General features: G+C 42.3%; 1 protein-coding gene across 1 annotated transcript in view; it reads left to right on the top strand.

Moving 5' to 3' along the window:
* The window catches only part of CACNA2D3 (calcium voltage-gated channel auxiliary subunit alpha2delta 3), a 512,160-nt gene that overhangs the window by 217,882 nt on the left and 271,071 nt on the right, over positions 1–23,207 (top strand). Inside the window, exons 9-10 of the mRNA XM_067303580.1 lie at positions 250–324; positions 22,745–22,834. Coding sequence (XP_067159681.1) covers positions 250–324; positions 22,745–22,834 — 165 coding nt within the window. The remainder of the gene's footprint in view (positions 1–249; positions 325–22,744; positions 22,835–23,207) is intronic.

Raw genomic sequence — 23,207 nt, 5'->3', positions numbered from 1 at the left:
CCGTTAACCCCACCTGCATGCTGGCATCCATTCAATTGAATGTTACTTTTTAAAAGTAGCATTGAACTTCTGAAACATTAAGAATCATGTAAAAGAAAAAATACTATGGCCAATTTTTAAAAATGAATTGAATCCTATTGTTTTTGCTTTATGTGCATGTTTCACTGTAGCTCTAAATCATAAAATTAAATTGTATCTTTCAAAGCTTTTAATTAAATTTTTCATTATATTTTTAATTTCTCTCTACAGTATAATGAAGAACTTCACTATGTAGAGCCGTGTCTGAATGGAACATTAGTTCAAGCAGACAGAGCCAACAAAGAGGTAAGGAATGGAAGTAACAAAACAAAAGAGAACTAGGATGCAATGCATAACAGTGTACTCTAAAGGTCTTTCCTTAATAAAATGAATTCCATTATTAGAATTTATTAAATTAATTGTTCTCCTTATGCCATTTCAAAGGTGTCTTATGTGACTCAGCAGGAAGAAAAAGACACATCCACCTAGTTAATTTGATTGAATAAACTTAATGAAAAGATAGAGAAATCACTGCAAATATACTGTTAATAAAATTTAGTAATTGTTTTTCAAAGTTCAATACTTTAGTTGCTTTAAATTAAACTATCATTCTGTTAACAAAAATTACACAGGAAGAGATGGTATTCTGAAGTATCACTAACCCTGAAGTTGAAACAAAATCTTGAAACAAATGAAAATAAATATAATACATGTGAACCAGAAACTTCGCCATTCCAAACTAGTGTGTCAAAATAATAATGCATTTTCTGAAGAAAGTTCTTTAAGAGCGTACAAATGAGTTAAATCCTGTGGTCGTTTTTCAGAAAAAAATTACACTTATTTAATTGAAAAGTTTACCTGAAGGCAGCCTGCAGTGTGAATCCTTATCTTTGGTTTATTGCCTGCCATCTAAATGCAGTTGCTCTGTACAAGCAAGATTGCTGATGCCAAATTTAGTAATTCATGCTCTAGTAATCAGGCCACTGAATAGCCTTCAAATTAATGTAAACGTAGTTTCATAAAAGAAAATGGGGCTGGTTACACGGGCTGTCATTTATTTTGGTCTGATGATTGGAGATTGAAAATAGTGTATTAAACTCAAGAACCATAAAAGATGTCTGTCAGAAATCCTACTGATGATAAAGATAATGCCTCTATTAGAATATGTTAAAAAACTGGAAAAAAAATAGATTATGGTATGTAGCCATAAATTTAGAACAATCTAGGGCTAATAATTTGGTGAGAATTTTGTTACAAAGAAACAATTTTTCCATTAGTAAGGGAATAGAGAAACCTAGGAATGATGGTATGATGATATGATATGAATGAGTATAGTTAATTCAGCAAACATCTGCCAGGCATTAATGTGTCACACAGGTTGATTTAAATATATATGTTTTTTTGCAGTGTCCACAGATCTACTATAATTATTTTGTCAGAGCTGTCAAATAGTGAGAAACTTGTAGAATATTTAATAAGAAAGGTGGATATTTCTTCAATTAATTGCTCATATTTTAATTTTTGATGGAGGGAACAGTACCTATCCTTAGGAAAACAGTGCAATAGAATAGCACACTTAAATGTCATGGCCTAGCTTTATCACTGAGAACCCATTCCAGGTCTTACAGTGTTACAGTAAAAGTAGTACTCTCCCTCAAAAATACATTTGTTTAGGCTAGTAATGTGAAGAGTTACCTAAGTAGGGGTTAGTATATGGGTGACACAGAGAAGCAGGTAGTTTAACAACAGAGGTGGTCCAAAAACCTGGCATATATCCCATAATATTAAAAGAAGGTTCCAAAATAAAACCTCGGCTTTTCTGTTGTAAGATTTCATGTGATTCCTTGTGATGCTGGAAGATGAAATGAAAATTAAGAAGTGACCAGAGAAAAAAGAAACCCATGAAAAAAATCAGCTAATGATGTTGTTAAGCACCGAATTTCTTTCTGCCTCTGCTGAACTATGTTTTGTTTCTTGTAGCTTGAAAGCCTGTTCAAATAAGCTACGTTTGTTATTACAGCATTTTTCCCTGGTCAAGCTTCCTCTCTTCTTCAAAGTGGCTTATCCATTTATGCTGGGTCTTGCTTATGGCAGGAGAGGGCAGCAATCTTGCATCTTCCTCTAAATACTTCTCTCTATTTTTTAAACTAAAAGCAAATCAGAAGGGTTTCAGCTCAGCGTTGCATTGTGCTGCTTGAGATTTTGCGTGGTAGTTCATTTTTGTTAAAGAAGCCAAAGAGACCTTACAGGAAGCGGCAAACAGTTCTGAAAACATATTTGTAAGTGTGTTTAGGTCAGACCTTCACATGCATGCCAAGACAAAACTAATTTTATCTGGTTATGCTGTACTTCACTGTACTATTAGATGAGTTCTTTGCATTTCACCTTCATGTCCCTCATCTACAGGACTTATTCGTCATGGATCGCTTGTTTAGTGTACTTGATGTTCTCCACTGTTGATTTTAGAATATCTAAATAGCATTTAGTTAGTATGTGGAGTGATGCAAATTGTTCCTAATCATTTACTGTTGAAGACCCTTATTTGTGAACTGTGATGCAGTTTCCAAAATGAACACTTTCTTGTGTGTGCATCTAATGAGGCATATGAAAGCTGTGCAAGTTCAAGACTTAAAGCTAAAGATTCAAAGATATTGCCCAGCTGTACTGTTTGGAAATAATCCTACTGTTAAACTTTCCATTGCTCTGCAGCGGATCAAAATGCAGATTACCCTGTACCCATATGTTACTTAACATCAGATTCAATTTAATTTAATTGATCAAAATTTTTATGCCACCCAGATGATGCTCAGATTTTATGAACGGTACTTAATTATTCAAAATAGCTAAGTACAATTTCATATTTCATTCTTCAGAGTATGCTTCAACGTAATTTCTGTTTGGTTAAATTCCATTTTTTAAAATCTGGAATCAGTTTGTGCTTTATTGTGCCTTTAATAAGACACTTAAGGTTTTGGAGGATAACTAAATATGACCTTTTTCCAGTTAAAGTCATGTTGGTAAGCTAGTTACTCTTTCCCTGAAAGGCCAGAACTAGAGAATAAACTTGAGATATGCAGCATGTCATACTTCTGTGTGTTTTCTTATGCACTATGACTTTGTCAATCAACTTAATTTGTTTCTTAGTTCCTGTGAAGAGTCTAACTGCATGTTTTTATGATTGTCCTACTTTGTGTAACAAACATTTCATTTGCCTAAATACTGGCAGGCACAAAAGTATCATTGTCCAGAGAAGAGTCCAGGACACAAGGTAAAGGGAGTCAAGTAGGTGGACAACCATTTACTTCTAAAGGAGTAATTCAGTTATTATGCTAATGAATTCACAGTTACCAATTTGGTTTCTGGATTATTTGACATTGTTATAAGACCTGATACCTGTGTGTTTTGAATATACCCGCACAGCAAAATTACATGAGGCCTCATCCAAAAGCTCACTGAAATTCCTGGAAAAACTGTTGTTGACTTTTGTTTCTTTTGGTGAGGTCCATAGAAAAAAGATGTCTTCAAATGTTGTTACTATGCTGGTCAAAATATAAAGCTATCAAAATATTTAGCTGTTTTGGAACTACTCCTCAGAATTCAGTCATTTGGGCTGATACTTTCATTTTCTGTAGGTCCCACAGACTTATTGGGCTTCCTGTGTCTTTTTTTCTGTACAATTGATGAGTGTCCATTCCAGTGTCAGATCAAAGTAGATGAAATTAAGTTTTCTCAACCAGTCTTGCAAAATAAATAACCTTTTGCATGTTTGTTGCACATGAGAGCTGTTCCTTTTGTTTATTAAATGATAAAAAAGAAACAAGGAAAATACCACAACAAACACTGTAATATGTATTTTTTCCAGCAGCTCTTAGTTTATCATCATGAGTCACTGTATTGACAAAGCAGGGTAGGTGGTAGACTGGCAGTATTTTATAATATATCCATATATGCTGCTGTTTCAGTTTGTATGCCAGATTTTTTGGAAACCTGACATAAGCCTGAAGAAGTAACTATATATTCTTTCCAGAAATTTATATTCTTAATCTTTTAATATCAAATATTCTTATCAATTGAATGGGAGCAAGTATTAGCAAACTAATACTGTATAGTCTGCTAGTACCAAAATAAATACAAATGTTTTAAATTACCTTAGAACATATTTTCTTAAGATAGCAAATATGTATTCCCATATGCTAAACTAAAACAGAAGCAATTAGAAGTTGCTGTAGTAGTGTATGATATTGCTCTGGTTTTCCCCTATGTCGAAAGAGGAAGTGTATGTTGCTGATGATTGCGGGGACTGAATTTTTACAGTTAACTTTGCCATTTTCTGATCTTTTGTATTGCTATATAAATGATCTTAATAAGGTCAGGGTTTTTTTGGAGCAAAATTTGTCGTTGGAAGCAAGCATTAAACCAAATTTACCAAGCTATTAATTTATGCTGAGTAAACTTTAATTTCTGCCACTTTAACAGTATATATTTTTGCCATAGTACGTGAGTACCAATATTAAAAATTCCCACTACACTGTCCTTTCCTAAAAAAAAGAAAAAAAGAAAAAAAAGGGGGGGGGTAAGGGGAAAAAAAAAGGCAGTAACCCCCTGCCCCCCCCCCAAATACTTGGTGACTGCCTCTTGCTAGGTTCACCTCACTGCATCACATGTAGCAAATAAATACACTATTTAGAATCAGAGATAGGGAACTACTTTGAGATGTTTGAGTGGGGCTTTTTATCTCATGGGGAAAGTAGCTGTTTCAATAACTCCACAAAAATTGCCTTCCAAGGATCAGTACCCCAGACTACCTCTGTCTTGAAAGTATTTATTGAATAACAACTTTGCTCTCTTTATAGAAGGCTCAAAGGGATTCAGATGGGATCTCCCTACTCCGAGGGAGTCACTTACACGGGCTAAATGTCTTTATTTGTTCAAAGTTTTCCTCTAACTCCAAATTCTAAAAAAAACAGACAAACAGAAAAAAGCGTCTAGAATTTTGGTCTCCTTATCACTTGCACTTTACTCCTAGTGCGTTAAAGGGGAAACCAGCCCCTCGGCAGAGGAGGGAGGGCTGAATTCTGCTAACGGGGAGCAAACAGGCCAGGGCTGGCCGGGGGGGAGGTCGGACTGCTCCTTCGGTGGGGAGGGCTGAGCATGGCGCCACGACTGCTCCTGCTCGGCCGGCGCACACGCTGCCCCGCTCACACGGCCCCTTGCGCAGCCGCGGCGGTGGCCAGCCCGGCTTTCCGAGGGGTGCGCGTCACGAAGGCGGTTTGGTTTGCCGCCAGCCGCCTCGGGCAGGTGGCCTTCGCCCCGAGCGTGTTCTGCTCCACCGCCTCCCTAGGTAAGAGGAAACCTGGGAGCATCTTCAGGGAACGGAGTGCAAGGATGTTTTTGGTAGGCTACAGGAGACTGCTCCAGCCTTAGGGCTGTAGCAGCCTGGGAAACCAGCGCTGCCCAAGGGTGCTGATGCCGAGTATTCAATGGACTCAAAGGTAGCAAACGTACAGGCCTCTGCTGGCTCCTGCTTTCCTGTTCAGGGATGGGCAGTAGTGCCCAGGGAACGCAACAGGCTCCCAAGGAGCCAGACTTTCAGAAAATACAGTCAATCTTGGAACAAAAAAGCTATCCGTTTTTTTTTTTTTTTTGTCTACACATTTTCTTAGTGAACCAGTGTGATTCTTTTTTTTTCCTTTTTCTTCTTTTTTTTTCTCTGCAATGTCCCTACGTTTTTTGACTGAAACAATATAATGAAATGAAAGTGAAATTCCAGAATGTGTCGGTATGGAAAAAATGATTTTTTTTCATCTTGATGTGATTAAGACCATGCTTAATTAGGATAAAAATAATTTCAGAGATGTTTTCATTATCCTTAAGTCAAGTTTTACAGATTTAGAGTTATTTCTGAACAAGGGCTCCAAAATGTTTAGGTCTAGTGGAGTGCTGCTGGCCTTTAAAATTCTTGTGGACCACTGTGACTTTAGCGTCTTTGTTGAAAACATTATTGGAAACACTGTTATTTCCATACATCAGCTGTAGACCCCTCACCATTCTTTTCTGAACCACTGTGGGAACTAACTACATAAGAGAAATCCAGTCCCATTAAAGTACGGAGAAGCAGTCAAAGGCTGTAGCACTCTTACATTGACCCTGTGGTGACAATATGCTCTACCCTGAGTAATGCAGCTCAATTTTCTCTGCCAAGTGTCAGGAAAGTTTTTATAAAGCCTGCATTTATTTTTCCATTTTTTATCCCTCTGTTATTCAGGCAGGAAAGAGGGCCTGGCACTAAGTAATTTTGTAGAAAGTGCATACAGCATGTATAGAGCAAGGAAGTTATCTTTGAGTCACAACCCAGTTTCATTGCTGGAGCTGCACTCATTTCTTCTGTAATGTGCAATCTGTATTTTGGTTGCATCTTTCCTTAAATTTGCATCTTTTCTTAAATTATGTCGTATGACCTTTCCCTTTCATTATAGTTGATGTCTTGGGTCTCTTTTCCCACAACCATGTTAATAAAGGGGTGAAAAGTTAAGTTTACATGTTGATTTAGATGTTATAGGAGCCCAAATTAGCAGAGGATTCTTGATTCCACATTGTTTTGTTGAGTGAGGAAAGCAATCAGACTGAAAAGAAAACAGCATAAGGAAGCTAGTACTTTCATCTTTGCAACTTTAGCTTAGCCAAATACATGTATTGAAGAGTAATAGTGTTTTCATCATAGTTGGCATAGTGCAAAGCTGGAATAATTATTTTTCTGACAAGAACATAATTTTCTGTATTGTCATCACACCCATTAGAGTTACTTGATCAGGATCGCTCCTTGATTAAAATATTAATAAATATCTGTCCAATGCATTACAGTCCAGATTTTTAAAGGACATTAAATATGTTTAATGTAACTAAGCATTTAAACATTAAATATATTCATGCATTTTTATTGCGGGAATGGAATGATGATTGCAGAAAAAGCAGATTTTCAGCCCTGAATCTCCAACATGTTGGCCAGGTAACATGTTTTCCTTTAAGAGAGAGTGAGGATAGCTTGAAACAACTGATGATTCCAGGCATCTAAGCTGTTCTCTGCCAGCTTCGAGAACAGCAAAGTAATGCAGTCTTGATTTGTTAATCTTCATCTAACAACTTTATTTTTTAATGGTAGCAACAAACTACAAGGAAAAGATAATGATGTAAAATGTTTAGAAATATCCACTCATTTTGATTAAGCATTTTTTCTGCAAAGTTGTTGACTGTGAAAAAGCTCAAGTTACATGTTGCTTTTCAAGAAGTGTGGATCTAACTGAACCTTGAATTTCTGTCAGGTGTAACTTCTAAAAGCATACTCCTTTTGAGAAACCTGATTAAATCAAGTCAGATTTTATAATATTTATAAAAGGAAAACATACAACTTCAAATATGATAGTGATGTGAATGGTGTTAATATATGCACCACCAGTTTTACTAAGATGCAGACCAGGTATCCCAGTCCTAAGCTTCTTCAACATATCGTGTTTCTGCTTTTATTTTTTACAGTATAAGAATATAGTATTTTTTATTAGAATAATTATAACTTACAGGTGATATAGCAAGCATCAACTAGCATCCAATTCTTTCTAAAATTTTTCATAACCTAGCATTTGTCATAAGATTTTTGTGTTGACACATACCTGCCTTTTGAGGCTCACTATAGATTTGTGGAGAAATATTCCCAGTATCTTGTAAACTATCCATAATTTACAAAACTTGCTTCATGTTTAGTTTATCACAAAGATTAAATCTCTAATTACATTGGGTAGCATAAATGAGGTTGAAATGAATCTGTGATCCTAAATGTGGTTTAGTAATGTAAAATATGTAACATATATTTGAATTGTACCAGACTAATTTATAATTTGGCATTAGCATTAAACAGCTGCTACCTTGAAGTGTATCAATTTGCTACACACAAATTTAAAAAAGAGTGGGAAATAGTTCAGACACTATTCTGTCACCGTCTGCACTTTCTCCACAAATTACAAACATGTGGAACTGCCTATTTTAATACTAGTTATCTTGGGCCAAGAGGTTTTCATCTTTGAGAAACTCCATGTTACAATTTACCTACCCCAAAGGAATCGGATGACAATCTGATTTAATGTAACTCCAGATTTAAAGTAACAATATTACAATATACATTCCTCTTTTATATGTTTTTTTAATGTAGTATATATGAATTGAGGACATTTCTCTATAAATGTTTCCAGATGAAATATATCATCTTATAGAAGCACAGATAGGCACAGTAACTCAAACTAAATAGAGAACTTACCCTTGTGTAAATTAGAATGACAAAAATAGACAAGGTGTAGTATATAATAACTTCCAATGAGCTTTTATTTTTGTATGTAATTACCAGAAATTAAGTAACCAGAAGACTGATTCAGCAATGAAGCTGACTGGAATTGCCAAGAGGAGGTTGGTAAATACAAATTTTGCATACTGAATTATGTTTAAACAAATTATTTAAGTATATATTTATCTATCTATCTCTGTCAAATCCCCCCAAAAGATTGACTGCATTGCTTTGCTGTTAAAAAGAAAAAAAAAAGAAAAGAAAAAACACACAAATTCTATAAAATTGATTTTTTTTTAACTGACTAGCCATCACAGATGCCCAAAACTTCCAGCTAGCCTCAGACCACTGGTATATGGGCTGAAGTTTTCTATTGCAGTCTCAGGCATCTAACTGGTTAGCCAGAGTTTGTTTTTCATCTGGGTTTATTAAATCTCGAGCTTTTTGTTCAGCATACCAGCTTCTGGCTTTCCATATTCTGTACTTGTTTTTCTGAATAAACTGGAGGCCCCCAACACAGTGTGCTAGGGAACACAAGTGGTTGGATACAATGACGATCACCACCAGCAAGCTAACCTGTAATTGCCCTGGCAATGAATGTTTAATAGGAAGGTGCTTAAATGCATTTTACAGATGTGATTGCAGATTTATCAGCTGTTAGTACGTGTGGGTGAACTTCTCTGTGACATATCAGTAAACATCACTCTCCCACCTCACACTTACGCCTCCTGATTGTCTTTTTATTGGTTCATATCCTGATATAGTTCATCCTCACAAATCTGATAAATCTTTGCCAAGTATGTCTCAGGAACATTTGGAGTTATAGCACTCATGGTTGAGCATGGGAATGTATATGTATATATAAATAATACTGTTGGTAGCAGAGGCTTGCACTAAACCTGACTGAGAAGTCTGTTAGACTCCACTAACAATACGTTTTTCTGTAGGGAGCTCACCTTGTCAGGCAATTAATAGTGAATATCATATTTCACCAATATGCTTGTACAGACTGTTGCATATATCAGTTGTGAACTGTTACTTCCCTCTGGAATCAGTGGAAAATGCTTTAATCATGTATGTTTAGACTTGAATCCATGGTCCTGTAAGCTCATCTAATTTGGGTATTCCTATTTATCGTAAATGGTATTGTGGTGATAGTATTATTTTTGGTAATCTCAATTAAACTAGAATAAATAAAAGGTAAATAAAAGGTAGAGGGGACTGGGGCTACTATGTAGCATATTGTCTTACCAACAGGGAACTCAAAAGATAGTTGTTTATAATGAAAATGCTGGAGACTTTGTATAAATGGGAAGTTAAGCTTAACTCAAGTAATGAATTTGGAAGCCCTAAAATTAGGGTGGGGTGGGGGATGGGGTCAAAGAAGCTGTTTTAGCTAGGTAAATAGGAAGATAAGAGGTGGGGACTTCCTTGGGTCAGCAGTTTACACTGTAAACTCACTACCAGTGTGCTTCAAGCTTGTCAGTGATATAGAAATATGATATAAAGGCAAACAGGTTTTCAGGTCTTCCAGAACCAAGGATCTGCTATTGTTAGCCATAGCAAGCTTTATTTATTCAGTGACATGTCTCTATCTGTGAGGCTTCGGGTCGTGTCCTCATGTTAAAAGGCATTAAAACAGCTTGTGAAGTTTTGTAGGCTGTGTGACAATTAAAACTGTAGCCAAGCGTACCATTTTTGTGACTGGCTTTGTTGTGATGCTACGGGAAAATCTATCAGTGAAATTCTCCAAATGTCTGCTAAGTAAAAAGGACCAAAACAGGAATGCCAGATATCAGGAATTATGTTAGCTGACAACGTGTCTGCTCTCTTTTCTACAGCTCTGAGATGGTGTGGTTGTTAGGGCACCCCTGGCAGTCGGGAACCTGGAACTCAGTTCTCTACTTTAGTATATCACTGATTGTTTTCAGGTGTGTTTGTCTAGCTGTCAAATGAAGATGGCAGCACTTTCCTCTCTTCTTGCAAAGGGTAAAACCTTGAAGGTTGAAGAGTATCATCATATTATCGTAATGGATGCCAGAAATTACCCTGAGTGTAGTGCAGACACAGAAGTCTTTCTGGTTTGTTTGGAGTGTGACTAGGTTCTATTTACTTCCAGGACGTAAAAATCTGTCATCTTGTTGAGATTTTGGATACCAGTCAGTTTTTATAATATCAAAGAGGAAGCCTTCTGAAGCCACTAGAACAGCTTGTAAGATAGAGACTGATACAAAGAGGCACCACAAAATTTCTTCAAAATTGTCTCCAAATCAGTAAATCATCCTTCAGTTTTGCTATGCATTAGATAAATTAGTGTGTCATTCTGGCTACAAAGCTGGGAGCTTCTGCCAAGAAAGAAAAACTCACAGTGGTGACCCAGCATGCAAAATTAATTTGTCCAATTAAAGATTATAGCTGCTACACAGTAACATTCTGCACACCCAGATGTTGCTGGCCACTCTTTTCCATAGAAAGTGTAGTAAGCTGATTATGTATCTATTTTTTAGTGCAGAAATAAGTTCAGCTATGTGAAAGCCCTTTGGCCTTCATCTCAGACAGAAAAGCTTTTAAATTGTCCTCAAAGACCTGAAATTAGGAAAGGAACATCAGATTCTCACCTGTATTCATTTAGCCTCCTCCACATCCCTAATTCTTCCATTTAATGTGTTTCTCATGATGTAACTCAATGTTCTGAATCATGAATAATTTGAGAAAGTGGTCTGAATCTTTGCAAAATCATACATTTCATCTCTTAAGCACAGATTTGTTGAAATAAATTATTTAACTTGAATTATTTTAAGTTATTAGTTATTAAAACCTAATAAATCAGAAATAAGAAATTGAAAAATGAAGCAATAGAAATATGACTTGCTAGCATATTTGGCCAAACAATTTTAGCCTAATCCCTGAAGTCTGAAAATTTAATGTAATCATCCAACCAAATATGGTCCAAAATCCATACAATTGTTGACTAAGCTCTGAGGCAAAAAAGGTGATTACCTCTGGGCGTACCAAAAAACATTTTCAATAATCTTGTTATAAGAGAAACTCCAAATTCCGTCATGAGAAATGATTATACATTTATCCTCTCGTTCAGTTATGCCAAAGCCATATGCGACAGAGGTGGGTTTTAATATTCTGTCTTACTATCCCATGAAGCATAGAATATCAAGACAATTAAAAACTTTTCTGGGTGCATCCTCATTTAAGTCCTGGTGTAGTCCAAGACACAGCTGGGCCACCTGACATTAAAGCAGGCTTCTGACAGCCTCCAGATACTGTTTTTCATCTTTAGTAATACAATGTCTGTATACCCCAGGCTGTTCAATATACCTGGTTGTTCTTCAACCAGGAATATTTGTAACTATACCTAGGACAGGAATACCTTTCCTGATTTTAGGTCCTGCAAATATATTTGTTTCTGCCTTAGAAGGTACCGTTAAACAAACTTTACAAAGCTTAAAAAGAAAAAGAAAAAAGCTTTTAGGATTATATACATGGATAGTTATCAGATCTTAGGATCACTGGGACTTTTTATTTTTGTCAGTGGAAAACGTTATTAAACAAAGTCAGTAGCATGCAAAGGTCCAAGCCCAAACATATGCATCACTGGTGTTCCAGGTTGAACACCAGTGATGTTTGAGGACCTTGTCCTGGACTAACATGCACGAGTGGATTTGTGGCCTTGCTGTCTTCATCTTTTGTTTTTCAGCCACTTTTAAATGGATCACAGATACCTCCACAGCTGAATGCATCCACGTTTCTTTGCTGTAATAAGACACAACTTCCCCTGTTGTGCTCTGGACCTATAATTTTGTAATCAGACATCAGAGTCTGATTGTCATAATTGTGTGCCTAATTTGCATTCAGAATTACCAAGCTTATGCATGTCAATTAGATATTTGAGTCCACAATTAGATATTGCACATTCTGGTAATTGCACATGGAAATTAGGCATACAGTTGCATGCAAATGTTTGTGCACACACTTGAACAGATATCCAATTCAAACCCCAGGTAATTCAGGTGTTAATTTACAAGGCCTCTAATATGACAGTAAAGACAGCTGAGATGGACCAATATTATTTCTTGTGCAGTTTATTACTGAAAGAGCTATTTAAGATGTAAAGATTAAATTTAAACACACTAATTGTTACCGTTCTCGTTCTTACCGAGGAGGCACGGGGCCTTCCCCCAGACCCCGGACCATCACCACACAGACACCAATATGAGGAGTGGCAAAATGGCGTTTAATGAAGCGCGTCCTGCTCTTTTATAATGCTGTAAAGCCCCGCCTTCTTCTCCGGCAGCAGTGCTCCGCCCGTTACGACCTTCCCATGTTCTGCCCCGCAGTGCCTCCCTGCTCATCCTTTTTCCTCCACATCTCCCCCTCTCCCATCAACAGTGTTTCGGTAGATCGAGCGGGACGCAACAAAACACGCGGAAGTGCGGTGTGTCTCGACGGGACCGCCATCGGGTGGTTCCTTGCATTAGTAGCTTCGTGAGCGGAGCTGTGTGCTGCCTCCCCTTCTTCCGCTTCTTAACACAGGCGGTGTCCTTGTCTTCGTCGGTTCAGCGGCCATAGGCGGGATTGCTCAGTTCCAACAGACTATAGCCCCCCCCCAAAGCCCAGCCATTCCTCCAGAATTTCTCCTTCTTGTTTTCGAGCAATCCAGACTTGGCCCGCTACTTTCAGCAAGGCTTTCTTAACGCAGCTCAGTACTACACACAAGCATAAGCCTATAATTATGAGGATTAGCAAAATGCGCAAGCCTTCAGCGAGCAGTCCTGTTAGCCACTGTGGTAGATTGCCAAACAGGTTAGTTAGCCATTCGTCTAAAAACCCATGGTTCTGGCGGATTCTGCCTGTGTGCTCCTTCAACCACCGCAATTGTTTGTGAATGGATTCACTATGATCAGACAAATTCATACAGCACATACCGTCAAACTCCTCACAACCATGGCCTTGGGCTAGCAATAGAAAGTCAATTGCAGCCCGGTCTTGCAGGATGGCATGCCTTAGGCCCTTTTGGTCTTCTAGCAGGCTTTCTATCACCTGCGTGGTGACATTGGCTTGTTTTTCCGCCCAGCAGGCTAAACGCCCGATCTGTTTCAGGGCGTCGCCGGCGGCTGCCCTGGGTACAAAAAGGGATAGAAACACTCGCTCTGTGGGGCTTAACAGGGACACCCTGTCATCACAGTCGGGGGATAAGCCAGTAACAGCTCTCTTGTGGCGGGTAGCAATCTTCACACTTGTGACACTCTTCCACCAATTGGTATCCGGGGCCAATAGTGTCAATTTTCCCAGATAGCACGGTCCCCCATACGCATTCCCAGGAATGCCCTGCCAAGCTCGGTCCCCACATATAAGAAATACTCCAGGCGGTAATGCCCTGGGGGGCCCTATATTGTATGGGCCCTGGAAGGGTCTGTTCTCGGACCCATAAGCTCCTAGGGGTTTTTTGGTGGGTCCATCGATGCCGCAAAAGGCGCTTAAGTTTTGATAATGCTCGTCCATAGGGCTGATATTAGTCCAATTGCGTGGTGTAATCCTCTCTCTACTTCCTCCAAAGCCCGGGCCCCCCCCAAAAGACCAGACACGTTTGTGTCCAGTTTTTTGACGAGTTTCCGATACGCATTGCCCCGAGCAGATCTAATTCTTGCGGGTTCCAGGGCAGAGTTACGTTTAAGCTATTAATGAGCGTAGCACTGCAGGTAGCGGTTGAGATACTCTTTTTACAATCGCCGGTAGCAAAGCCTGAGAAAGCCGCCGCGCTAAAGCTTGGGACCCCTACTAAACACGTTCTAAAGGGTCGGGTAGCTGAGGCCAGTGACAAGCAGAACGCTTGCTGGCCCGTCTCGTTCGCCCAGGTTACCCACATGTTGGGCCTGGGGTCAATCCTGTGAAGTGTCATTACCACTGGGAGCAGTACCCCCAGCATCAGGTTTCCCATCCTCTTGCCCGTTGGACGAGTCATGGTGAGTCAAGACAGGTTTCACGTTCTTGCTGGGTACCTTCACTGGACCACGATCTGCGGAGACACATATATAACCTCGACCGTTAAAGGCAACAGGGGTGGGCCCAGTGCACATTCCGAAGACGGGGGCAGTCCTCTGGCACTCGATGGAGGGCGCGGTAGCACGGCCTGTAGTTCAGGTGTCAGAGTTGTTTCGATGAGCTTCTAACTTGCGTAAAAGCGGCCTTACCCATCGTGTGGGGACCCACCTCGTGGTCTCCGGGCCCCCTTCCGCGCTCGCGACCGCAGCATAACCTCTGCCCTGCGTTAGTATTCTCCACCCGGTCTCCCATTCCCCCGTCGTGGGATTCTTGACCCGTACCTCGGGACCCTCCGTTGGGCTCGTCCCTCCCCAATGCTTTGCTACCGGTTCATGACTATTCTCCCCTCGGAGGTGATGGTTTAGGGCGTACAGTGCTTTTTGTAAAATTTCAGTTTGTTTCTCTCTGGGGATGGCTGAGTGCTCGGGGATGCCCTCCCCCTCTCCCAACACATCAATTTTTTGTTTAAGAGTTCTGTTGGCTCTCTCGACTATGGCTTGCCCCGTGCTATTGTATGGTATGCCGTGGACTATTTTGATTCCCCATCGCTGCGCCCACCCTTCGGTGCTCACCGATGTGAATGCGGATCCATTATCGGTTTTGATGGTCTGAGGTAGCCCCAGCACAGCTATAGCGTACGCCCAGTGCTTTTGGGCCGCTCGGCTCGTGGTTTTCCTGTGCTGCGTGGCTACGATCATGCCGCTGTATGTGTCCACCGTGACTGCCAGCCAGGGATCTGGTCGGAGCCTCTGACATAAAGTAAAGTCGGTCTGCCAGACTTGATTCGCCATCAGGCCTCGGACGTTCGTCCCTCCCTCCTGCAAAGGCCGCCTGCAGCAGTACGGGCACGTGGCGACCACGCCTCTGGCTTCAGAGATGGGGATGTGGCAAGTCTTGGCCAGGGCCTTGGCTCCGACGTGCAGCCACTCATGGAGGTCCCTGGCTTCCCGCAGGGTCATCACTCTGCCGGCCGCCTTATCGGCTTCCGCGTTGCCTTCTTGATAGTATCCCGGTATTTTGCTGTGGCTCCGGACGTGCGTAATACAAACCGTGCCAGTCCGCGCCTGCAAGGCGTCTTCTAACATTGTGGCGATCGGCGTGCCCGCCCAACCCCGCGTGGCCATTTGTCTCACCAGGTTGTACGTGAAAATGGAATCTGTGGCGATATTCAGGTGGTCATCAGGGAACATCCTCAAGGCCATTTCTACAGCCTTGGCTTCAAGGTACTGAACACTGACGTCTGCCGCTCGAAAGGTGGCCTCTTTCCATTCTCCATTCTCCTGCCAGGCGACGGCCGCTATCTGGGTCTTTGAGGAGGCATCCGTGAAAACGGTGTTCCCCGGTTTCGGAGTAGGAAGCACTCGAGCAGGCCCGCCAACCTCTATAATGTCCAGGTGCCTCAACGGCTGGAGGCGCGGGAGATGCTGGATTTCTCCTGGAAATCCTTCCATGGCCATTGCCATCGCCGCGGCGAAGGTCTCTGTCTGTGCATCGGTGCCCTTCTTGAAAGGCAGGGCAATCGCGTCCGGTTCACGTGCGAATGCAGAGATACATGTCTTCCGCCCCTTAGTGATCATTCGTGCTAAGAGGCTGGAATGCGGCACAAACGCTCCAGCCGGCCGCGTGGGCGTGACCCACCAGATCACTCGCATCCGCTCTGGTTGTCCTTGTCCGAGCACAGCCATGCCACCTTGCCGGTTCAGCACTGGGTAGAGCGTGATCTTATCAGCAGGGTCCCAGCGCTGCACCGATGGGTGGCTCAGCATCTCAGAGATGTTCTTCAGAGTCTCCTTGGCCTCTGCGGTCAGTTGCTTCTCCTCCCATGGGTTCCTGCCCTTCAGCATTTCGTACAGCGGTTGCATCTGGCTCGGTGTTATGGGCACCATATTCTGGAGCCACTGGAGGCTCCCCACTAGCGCCTGAGCGTCATGTAGGGTGCAGACGTCTGGGTTCAAAGTTATAGGCAGCGGCTTTATCTGCGAGTGTCCAATCTCCACCCCTAGGAACTTAATGCCTGGTCCCTTCTGGACCTTTGCTTCGTTTATCGCCAGCGAGGCCGCAGCCAAGCACCGCCTCAGGTCAGCAGCCATTTCCTGCAGCACTTCTGCGCTGGGTGCTGCCATCAAGATATCATCCATGTAGTGGATCATGACCCCCTCCGCATGTTGTTTTCGTACCGGGGCTATTGCGTCGGCTACAACGCGTTGGCAAATCGCAGGTGAGTTCTTCATGCCCTGTGGGAGCACCGTCCATTGGTATCGCCGTGCCGGCTCCTGCTTATTCACCGATGGGACTGTGAATGCGAATCTCTCCCTATCTTGTAAGTGCAGCGGGATAGAAAAGAAGCAATCTTTGATGTCTACGGCCATAGTTGGCCAATTTTCAGGAATTGCCGTCAGTACCGGCAGTCCCGGTTGTAACTGTCCAAAGTCAAACATCTGTTGATTGATCCTTCTCAGGTCATGTAATAGTCGGTAGCTGTCCTTAGTCTTTTTTAGGATCACGAAAATCGGAGAGTTCCAAGGGCTATTGCTGGGCTCTAGGTGCCCTTGCTCCAGTTCGCGAGCCACTATCTTCTGCGCCGCTTCCAATTTTTCTGAAGTCAGGGGCCACTGGTCAGTCCATATTGGGTCATCACTTTTCCATTTTAAGGGTATAGCCCTGATCTCACTAGCGGCGGTCCCAGTGGCCCCCATCAAAAATTTCTGATCTTGATGTTGAGTTGGCTGAGCGCGTCCCGGCCCAGTACCGGGTCAGCAATTTCGGTGACGTAAGGTGTGATTGTCGCCTGTGTTGGCGCGCCGTGCCGTTCCGCGTCAGGATCGTGCAGGGTGAGTTCCAATGCGAACCGCGAGCGGTACGCCTTCGCGTTGCCTCCCACCCCGGTGAGACTTCCTCCCTGGTCCGTCGGCCAGTTTTTCGGCCACATGCGTCCCGGGATGCAAGTGACGTCAGCCCCAGTATCCACCAACATTTTGAGCCGTGTTTTCTGGGGATAGGCCCAGGGGTTCTCCAGGGTGACCATGGCCCCGGGCCTGTGGTTGCAGTCTAGTACCAGGGCCACTGCTCTGGGCTCTCGCCTGTCGAGCTTCCCCTCTCCTCTTGGGTATACATTGCGGCCGGGGCTTTCCTTTGAGGGTGGGGAGGGGTCCCCGACTGGCCTCCCCTCCTCCCGTTTCCCGGCGCCGCGCGGCGACACTCCCGTGCCCGGTGCCCCGGCCTGCCGCAGGCCCAGCATGTCATCTGTGGGGCATGGGTGGTGCTCGGACCCTGACGCGCCTTCGGACAGGCCGCCCTGATGTGGCCAAACTGGCCGCATCCGAAGCATGTCTTTGATCGTACGACCGCGGCCTGTGCCGCCATGGCTGTGGCGACAACGGTTCGGATCTCTCTCACGGGCAACCGGTTCTGTTCTTCCAGCACGTACTTCATTAACTGGGTAGGCCCCAGGTCCCTCGGGGCTCGGCGGATGATCTCTTTTATGTCGTCGTTGGCCTGATTCTTCAGGCACTCGAGCATCAGTGACGCCTTCACCGCTTCGGGGACTTCAGCGCTCTCAATGGCGGCATAGAGTCGATTGCAGAAGGCAGAGAACGACTCTGTCAGCCTCTACTTTACTGCCACCCATGGGTCCGTCTTTGTCACCACGCGCGCTAAGTCTTCATACGCCGCGCGCGCTGCCGTCGTGATGGCTCGTATTTCACCAGCCGTCAGTAAGGCGGCCTGCTGTTGCGAAGTGGTCATGGCATTATCACTCCCCTTCAGGCGGTTCAGGGTCGACCCGTAGAGTGGATGATTCGGATCGCGAGTTCCCAGAGTCAACTCCTGATGCAATCGGCCAACCCACATGTCCTTGTATAGGAGAACCTGGGAGGGAGCCAGTACTGCGTGTGCTAGCATTCGGCAGTCGGAGGGGGTCAGGGATGCTGAGAACACCGTGTCTAGTGCCGCTTGTGTGTCCCGGTGTTTCAGGCCCTGCTCCGCAACGCACTTCGATAGATGGTTCACGGCCTTTGGGTCGATGGGTGTCCATTCTATGAGCCCTCCGGGCGCCAGGCGTACCGGCAGCGCCGACGGCGTTTCAGGGGGTGCCGTGAGTTTAAGACCCCGTAATGTCACCGCCCCCGCTGATAGTTGCCAATCTGGCAGGTATAACTCGGCTCGGGGCTTTTCGCCACTGGAACCGTCCTGGGATCGTGTGTCGGCCAGTCGCTGCAGCATCCGCTGTTGTTTTTGTACTTCTCTCTCCAGCCTCCGCATGAGCCGCAGCGCCTGCTCTAGTCCTATCTCCACATCCTCCTCCACCTCCTCCGCTCTCACGCCTCCCTCGCGCTCCCCCCCCCGATAGACTTCTTGAAACCGCCTTGTAAGGCTGTCCATCTCATCCTCGCTCACCCGTTCCCTCCCCTTGGCTCGTCTCGTACTATCGAAGGTGACTCTCCTCCGCCCTCTTTCTCTGTCCCCGGCGCCATCTTTGGCCGCTGACTCGCCCTGATTCCAGCTCTTATCAGGTACCGTGAGTGCCCCGGGGAGCCACTCATTCGGTGTTCGTATTCTCCCTCGCTCATTCTCTCGCTCATTCTCTCGCTCATTCTCCCCCCTTTCTCCTTCCCCCTCGGGCTCACTGGGCGCGACGGGGCAAGGTTGTCCTGCTCTGTCTGCCTGTCGCAACTCGTCCCAGGGGTAGTGTGGTGGAGGGGCACGCGAATCCTCTTCTCCCAGCCCGGCTGGCATCACCAGACCTCCGTCCCGTTGTTCCTCCCCTTGCTCTTCGACCCGCTCCTCTCCCTCCTCTAGTGCCGTCTCCTCCGCCCCCTCCGCCGCTCCCTCCGTCTCCGTCGACCCCGCGAGTACCCCACTCCCTCTAAGTGCCTCTCTAGCCGCCTTCCACGTCTCCCGTTCCTCCCTCGCTCTCCGCAGGAGCATTCTTATCAGCCCCCACACCTTTAACTCCCTTGCGGATCCCCCGTTCATCGGGGACTCCGCCAGCGCTGCTGTGCATTGCAGCCACAGTTCCTCCCGCAGAATCTCCATAGGAGAAGTAATCGCTCCCTCCTTTACGAGCCTCTCTACACACGCTCGTATCGCGCCCGCCTTCAGCGGCGCCCGCCATTCCTTGGCGCAGGCCATTACTACCTTACATATGGCCTCCATGGTTCCGGATCCGGATCCCTTCCTCACGCTCCCGGCGCCTGCGCCGGCCAAGCCGCCTCCTCGGTATCACGTCGGGGTCACCACTTGTTACCGTTCTCGTTCTTACCGAGGAGGCACGGGGCCTTCCCCCAGACCCCGGACCATCACCACACAGACACCAATATGAGGAGTGGCAAAATGGCGTTTAATGAAGCGCGTCCTGCTCTTTTATAATGCTGTAAAGCCCCGCCTTCTTCTCCGGCAGCAGTGCTCCGCCCGTTACGACCTTCCCATGTTCCGCCCCGCAGTGCCTCCCTGCTCATCCTTTTTCCTCCAAACTAATGGCCTTTTTACTCATTAAGAGCAAGGGATTCCTGCTTTCCAGGATCTGTTTGATTAGAAAGTTATTTAAAGGGGAATTGAGATGTTTGTTACCATAAAGCCTCATTTCACAATCATCTATCTTTCTTTATAATTGATGGGTCAGTGACCTGACACTTCTCAGTACTAGTAGGGTTGATATATACTTATATATAGCATGAACTGTCTGAAGAAGCTCTTCTTTGTGCTGCCTGTAAAATGAAACATGACTTCTTTTGACATGGATCCAATTAATGGCATGCATTCAGGGTACCTGGTATGATGAAAAGCAAAACTCAACATTAAAGAAATGTTAATTTACATGTTGTTGTATGATTTTTCTAGTGGATATACAAATACAGTGTTGAAATACTCAAACAACAAAGACAAGATTGAAAATCCTTCAGATACAGAGAATGGAGTCTTAGTAAAAAGCACAAATGCATTTTAGTAATTCAGTCCTTTTGCAGAATCACCTGGTAGCATCTGTTCACTCTGAAGCCTGGAGGCAGAAAACATTGATTTGTTAAAATTCACAGTGAATGAAATTGATTTTTAACATTTTTACCATTCTGTACGTCAAACATACATCAGTATTATATTTATATGTATATCAACAATGTATTTTTCAGAACACATATATGTAGTTATGGAGAAAGAATATATTTGTTTTTCTGACAGATTGCACAAAATGAATTATACACTAGAGATTATGCAGTTTACTAGTGATTTTTAGTAATCTGTTTATGCCATATGTGCATATGTGATAATGTATATGTGTTATCATAAACTTTCCACAGTGTCTATGAAATGTTCAGAGCTTGTATAAACTCTCATTTTTTATAGCAAAGTAATTCTAGTTTAATTATTGAATAGTAATGTATTTCAGAGAGAAATGTAAGTTATAATAATATTTAACATATCCAATTAATGAAAAAGTAAGATTAGAACCTTATTTCCACTATAAAATTTGGCTTTATTAATTTTCAGAGAACTCTGTTTTGGTATGAAACTCTTGGTTAGTGTAGAAGCATCTGTGACAGCTGTAAACTAACCTCCGTCCCATGTGTCTGTGAGAGAAGGGCTGTGAGCACAGGGCTCTTTCAGCAGGTTGAACTCTTCTGGTCAATACACAACTTTGATGTTTCGAAATTGTTTTTGACATCAGTGAAATGAATAACAGTGAACTGCTTGTTTTCTGTATTTTATCTAACCATTAACGACACTTTCAAGTTTAAAAATATCAGTTATGTGTGAAAGTGGTTTTGCTAAGATGCTTCCTGGGAAATTTTATAAAGAATTCCAATAAGAAATTTTAAATTCATATGAACTTTAAATATTTTCCAGAAAATGGATGTGTTCTCTGAGTTTCTAATTTGCTTTAATGATTGTAACAGTCCTGTACTTTGGTTAATCTTTTGTGTATGGACTAATGGCCACATGTGCTGAAGTCACCCTGAGTATTGATGTCAGTGGACTTCAAGTCTGATTGTTATCGTGTTTTCAAATTGCGCTGGAAACCATACTACCTTGTGCTGCTGGCAGGTAAAGCAGCCCCCGTCTGGGAAACTGCCGCCTTTGCATTCCCACTCGCGCTTTCCAGCACGCATTAAATGAAGAATATGGCTGTGTGGCTTGTGATCAGCTTAGACCTAACTTTCAGAGATGTTTTGAAATGAAAAATGGGATACCAAATAACAAAGGAAAACATCAGTGCGTTTATTGAATATTTGAGTATTTTATTTTCGTTCTCATTTTTATTATTACTTTTAAAAATATGAAAAGCACAATTTAAGGGACAGTAGTGTTTTAATTCCAATACAAACATAATTAGATTTGATTTGTTCAAATATAATAATGTTTTAAGAAAAATGTATGATGTATCATACTCTTTATATGAGTATGCTAGTATTTCCCTAAAGGATCAGACCATCTCTGTATCTATTCATTGAGCTAACTTTTTCATCCAATAGTGGAGACTAAAATAGCTGCTGATAAAAGCATTGTCTTCCTTGCCATTTCCCACCATTTATGCCTTCATTTTCTTATTCCAAATGGATTATTATATTTAAAAGTTGTATTTAAAATAACAATTCTTAGTACTATGCAGATACTGACTAGTGTTTACTAAAATTAAATATGTTTTAGTATAAAAAAAAGCATTTTTTGATTTAGCTGTATAAGAGTTTATACTATCCCTACTGATTTAGACAAGCAAGACTTTACCTTTTGGCTGTTCAAAGTATTGAGCTGCAATGAACCATATTTACTAGGTCACTGCAAACTAATTTTTTTTGAAAAAGCAGCCCTTTTTCTGTGGCAGTAGTGTATACTTCAAAATTGCATAGAGAATAGGATGCAAATTTCTCCATTCCACCTTACTGAAATTTAATAATGAAATAGGAAGTACTCTGCTTTCCAATATACTGCAGTAATATCTTTTTATTTTACAAAATAAAAAAAAGTTTTCACCATAGAAAATAAGAGGAATGATTTGTTTACTTGTTGATACTACATATGGTGTTCTTTTATAGCAGTATGGTTCGTTATATTGTATTTAAGGATATATTACTCTTTCTTATAAATCTAAGAGACTTAACTTCCTTATCTGAATGTATTATTTTCAGAAAGAAGTATCCAGTGAAGTACTACTATTGGTTTGAGAATGTGTTACTTAGTACTTCATAGCTTACAATTTCTCTCAAAAATTGCAATTTAATGTGCCTGTTTTGCCCATATCTCATAGGAAAGCTTTTTTTTTTTTTTTTTGAGTTTCCTTAATCATTGATATTCATATGTAAGCTGTTGCCGCATACTGACAAACAAACTTTCTTGTTCATATTTCAGCATTTCAGGGAACACCTTGACAAGCTTTTTGCAAAAGGAATTGGAATGCTGGACATTGCTTTAAATGAAGCTTTCAACATGCTCAATGAAGTAAGTTGATGCTTTTTAGATTTGCACTGCTGACACCTTTCCTGCTGTTTTGCAATTACTAGCAACAATTGTAAGATAATAAATTAGAACTGATTCAAAAATAGGATGATGATAAATATTGCCTTATAGAACAAAAATTGAAAATCACCTATATGTTATGCAAGATGCAAGCAAATTGACATTTTATATTTACTGACACTTTATATTTATATATTTGTGTGAGTATATGCACAGTATAAACCTACACACACATGTATATTAAATCAAGTTTATTTAAATAGCTGGTGGAGGTGTTAAATATCAGGGTAAAATGCAGATTTCCCATTTTTAGATGATTCCTTTTTCTTTGGAAGGGCTAATGTTTTAGGAATTA

This window comes from Apteryx mantelli, chromosome 12 (genome assembly GCF_036417845.1).
Source record: "Apteryx mantelli isolate bAptMan1 chromosome 12, bAptMan1.hap1, whole genome shotgun sequence".
NCBI lineage: Eukaryota > Metazoa > Chordata > Aves > Apterygiformes > Apterygidae > Apteryx > Apteryx mantelli.
The sequence above is the reverse complement of the archived record's forward strand: the minus strand, read 5'-3'. Positions and strand labels throughout refer to the sequence as shown.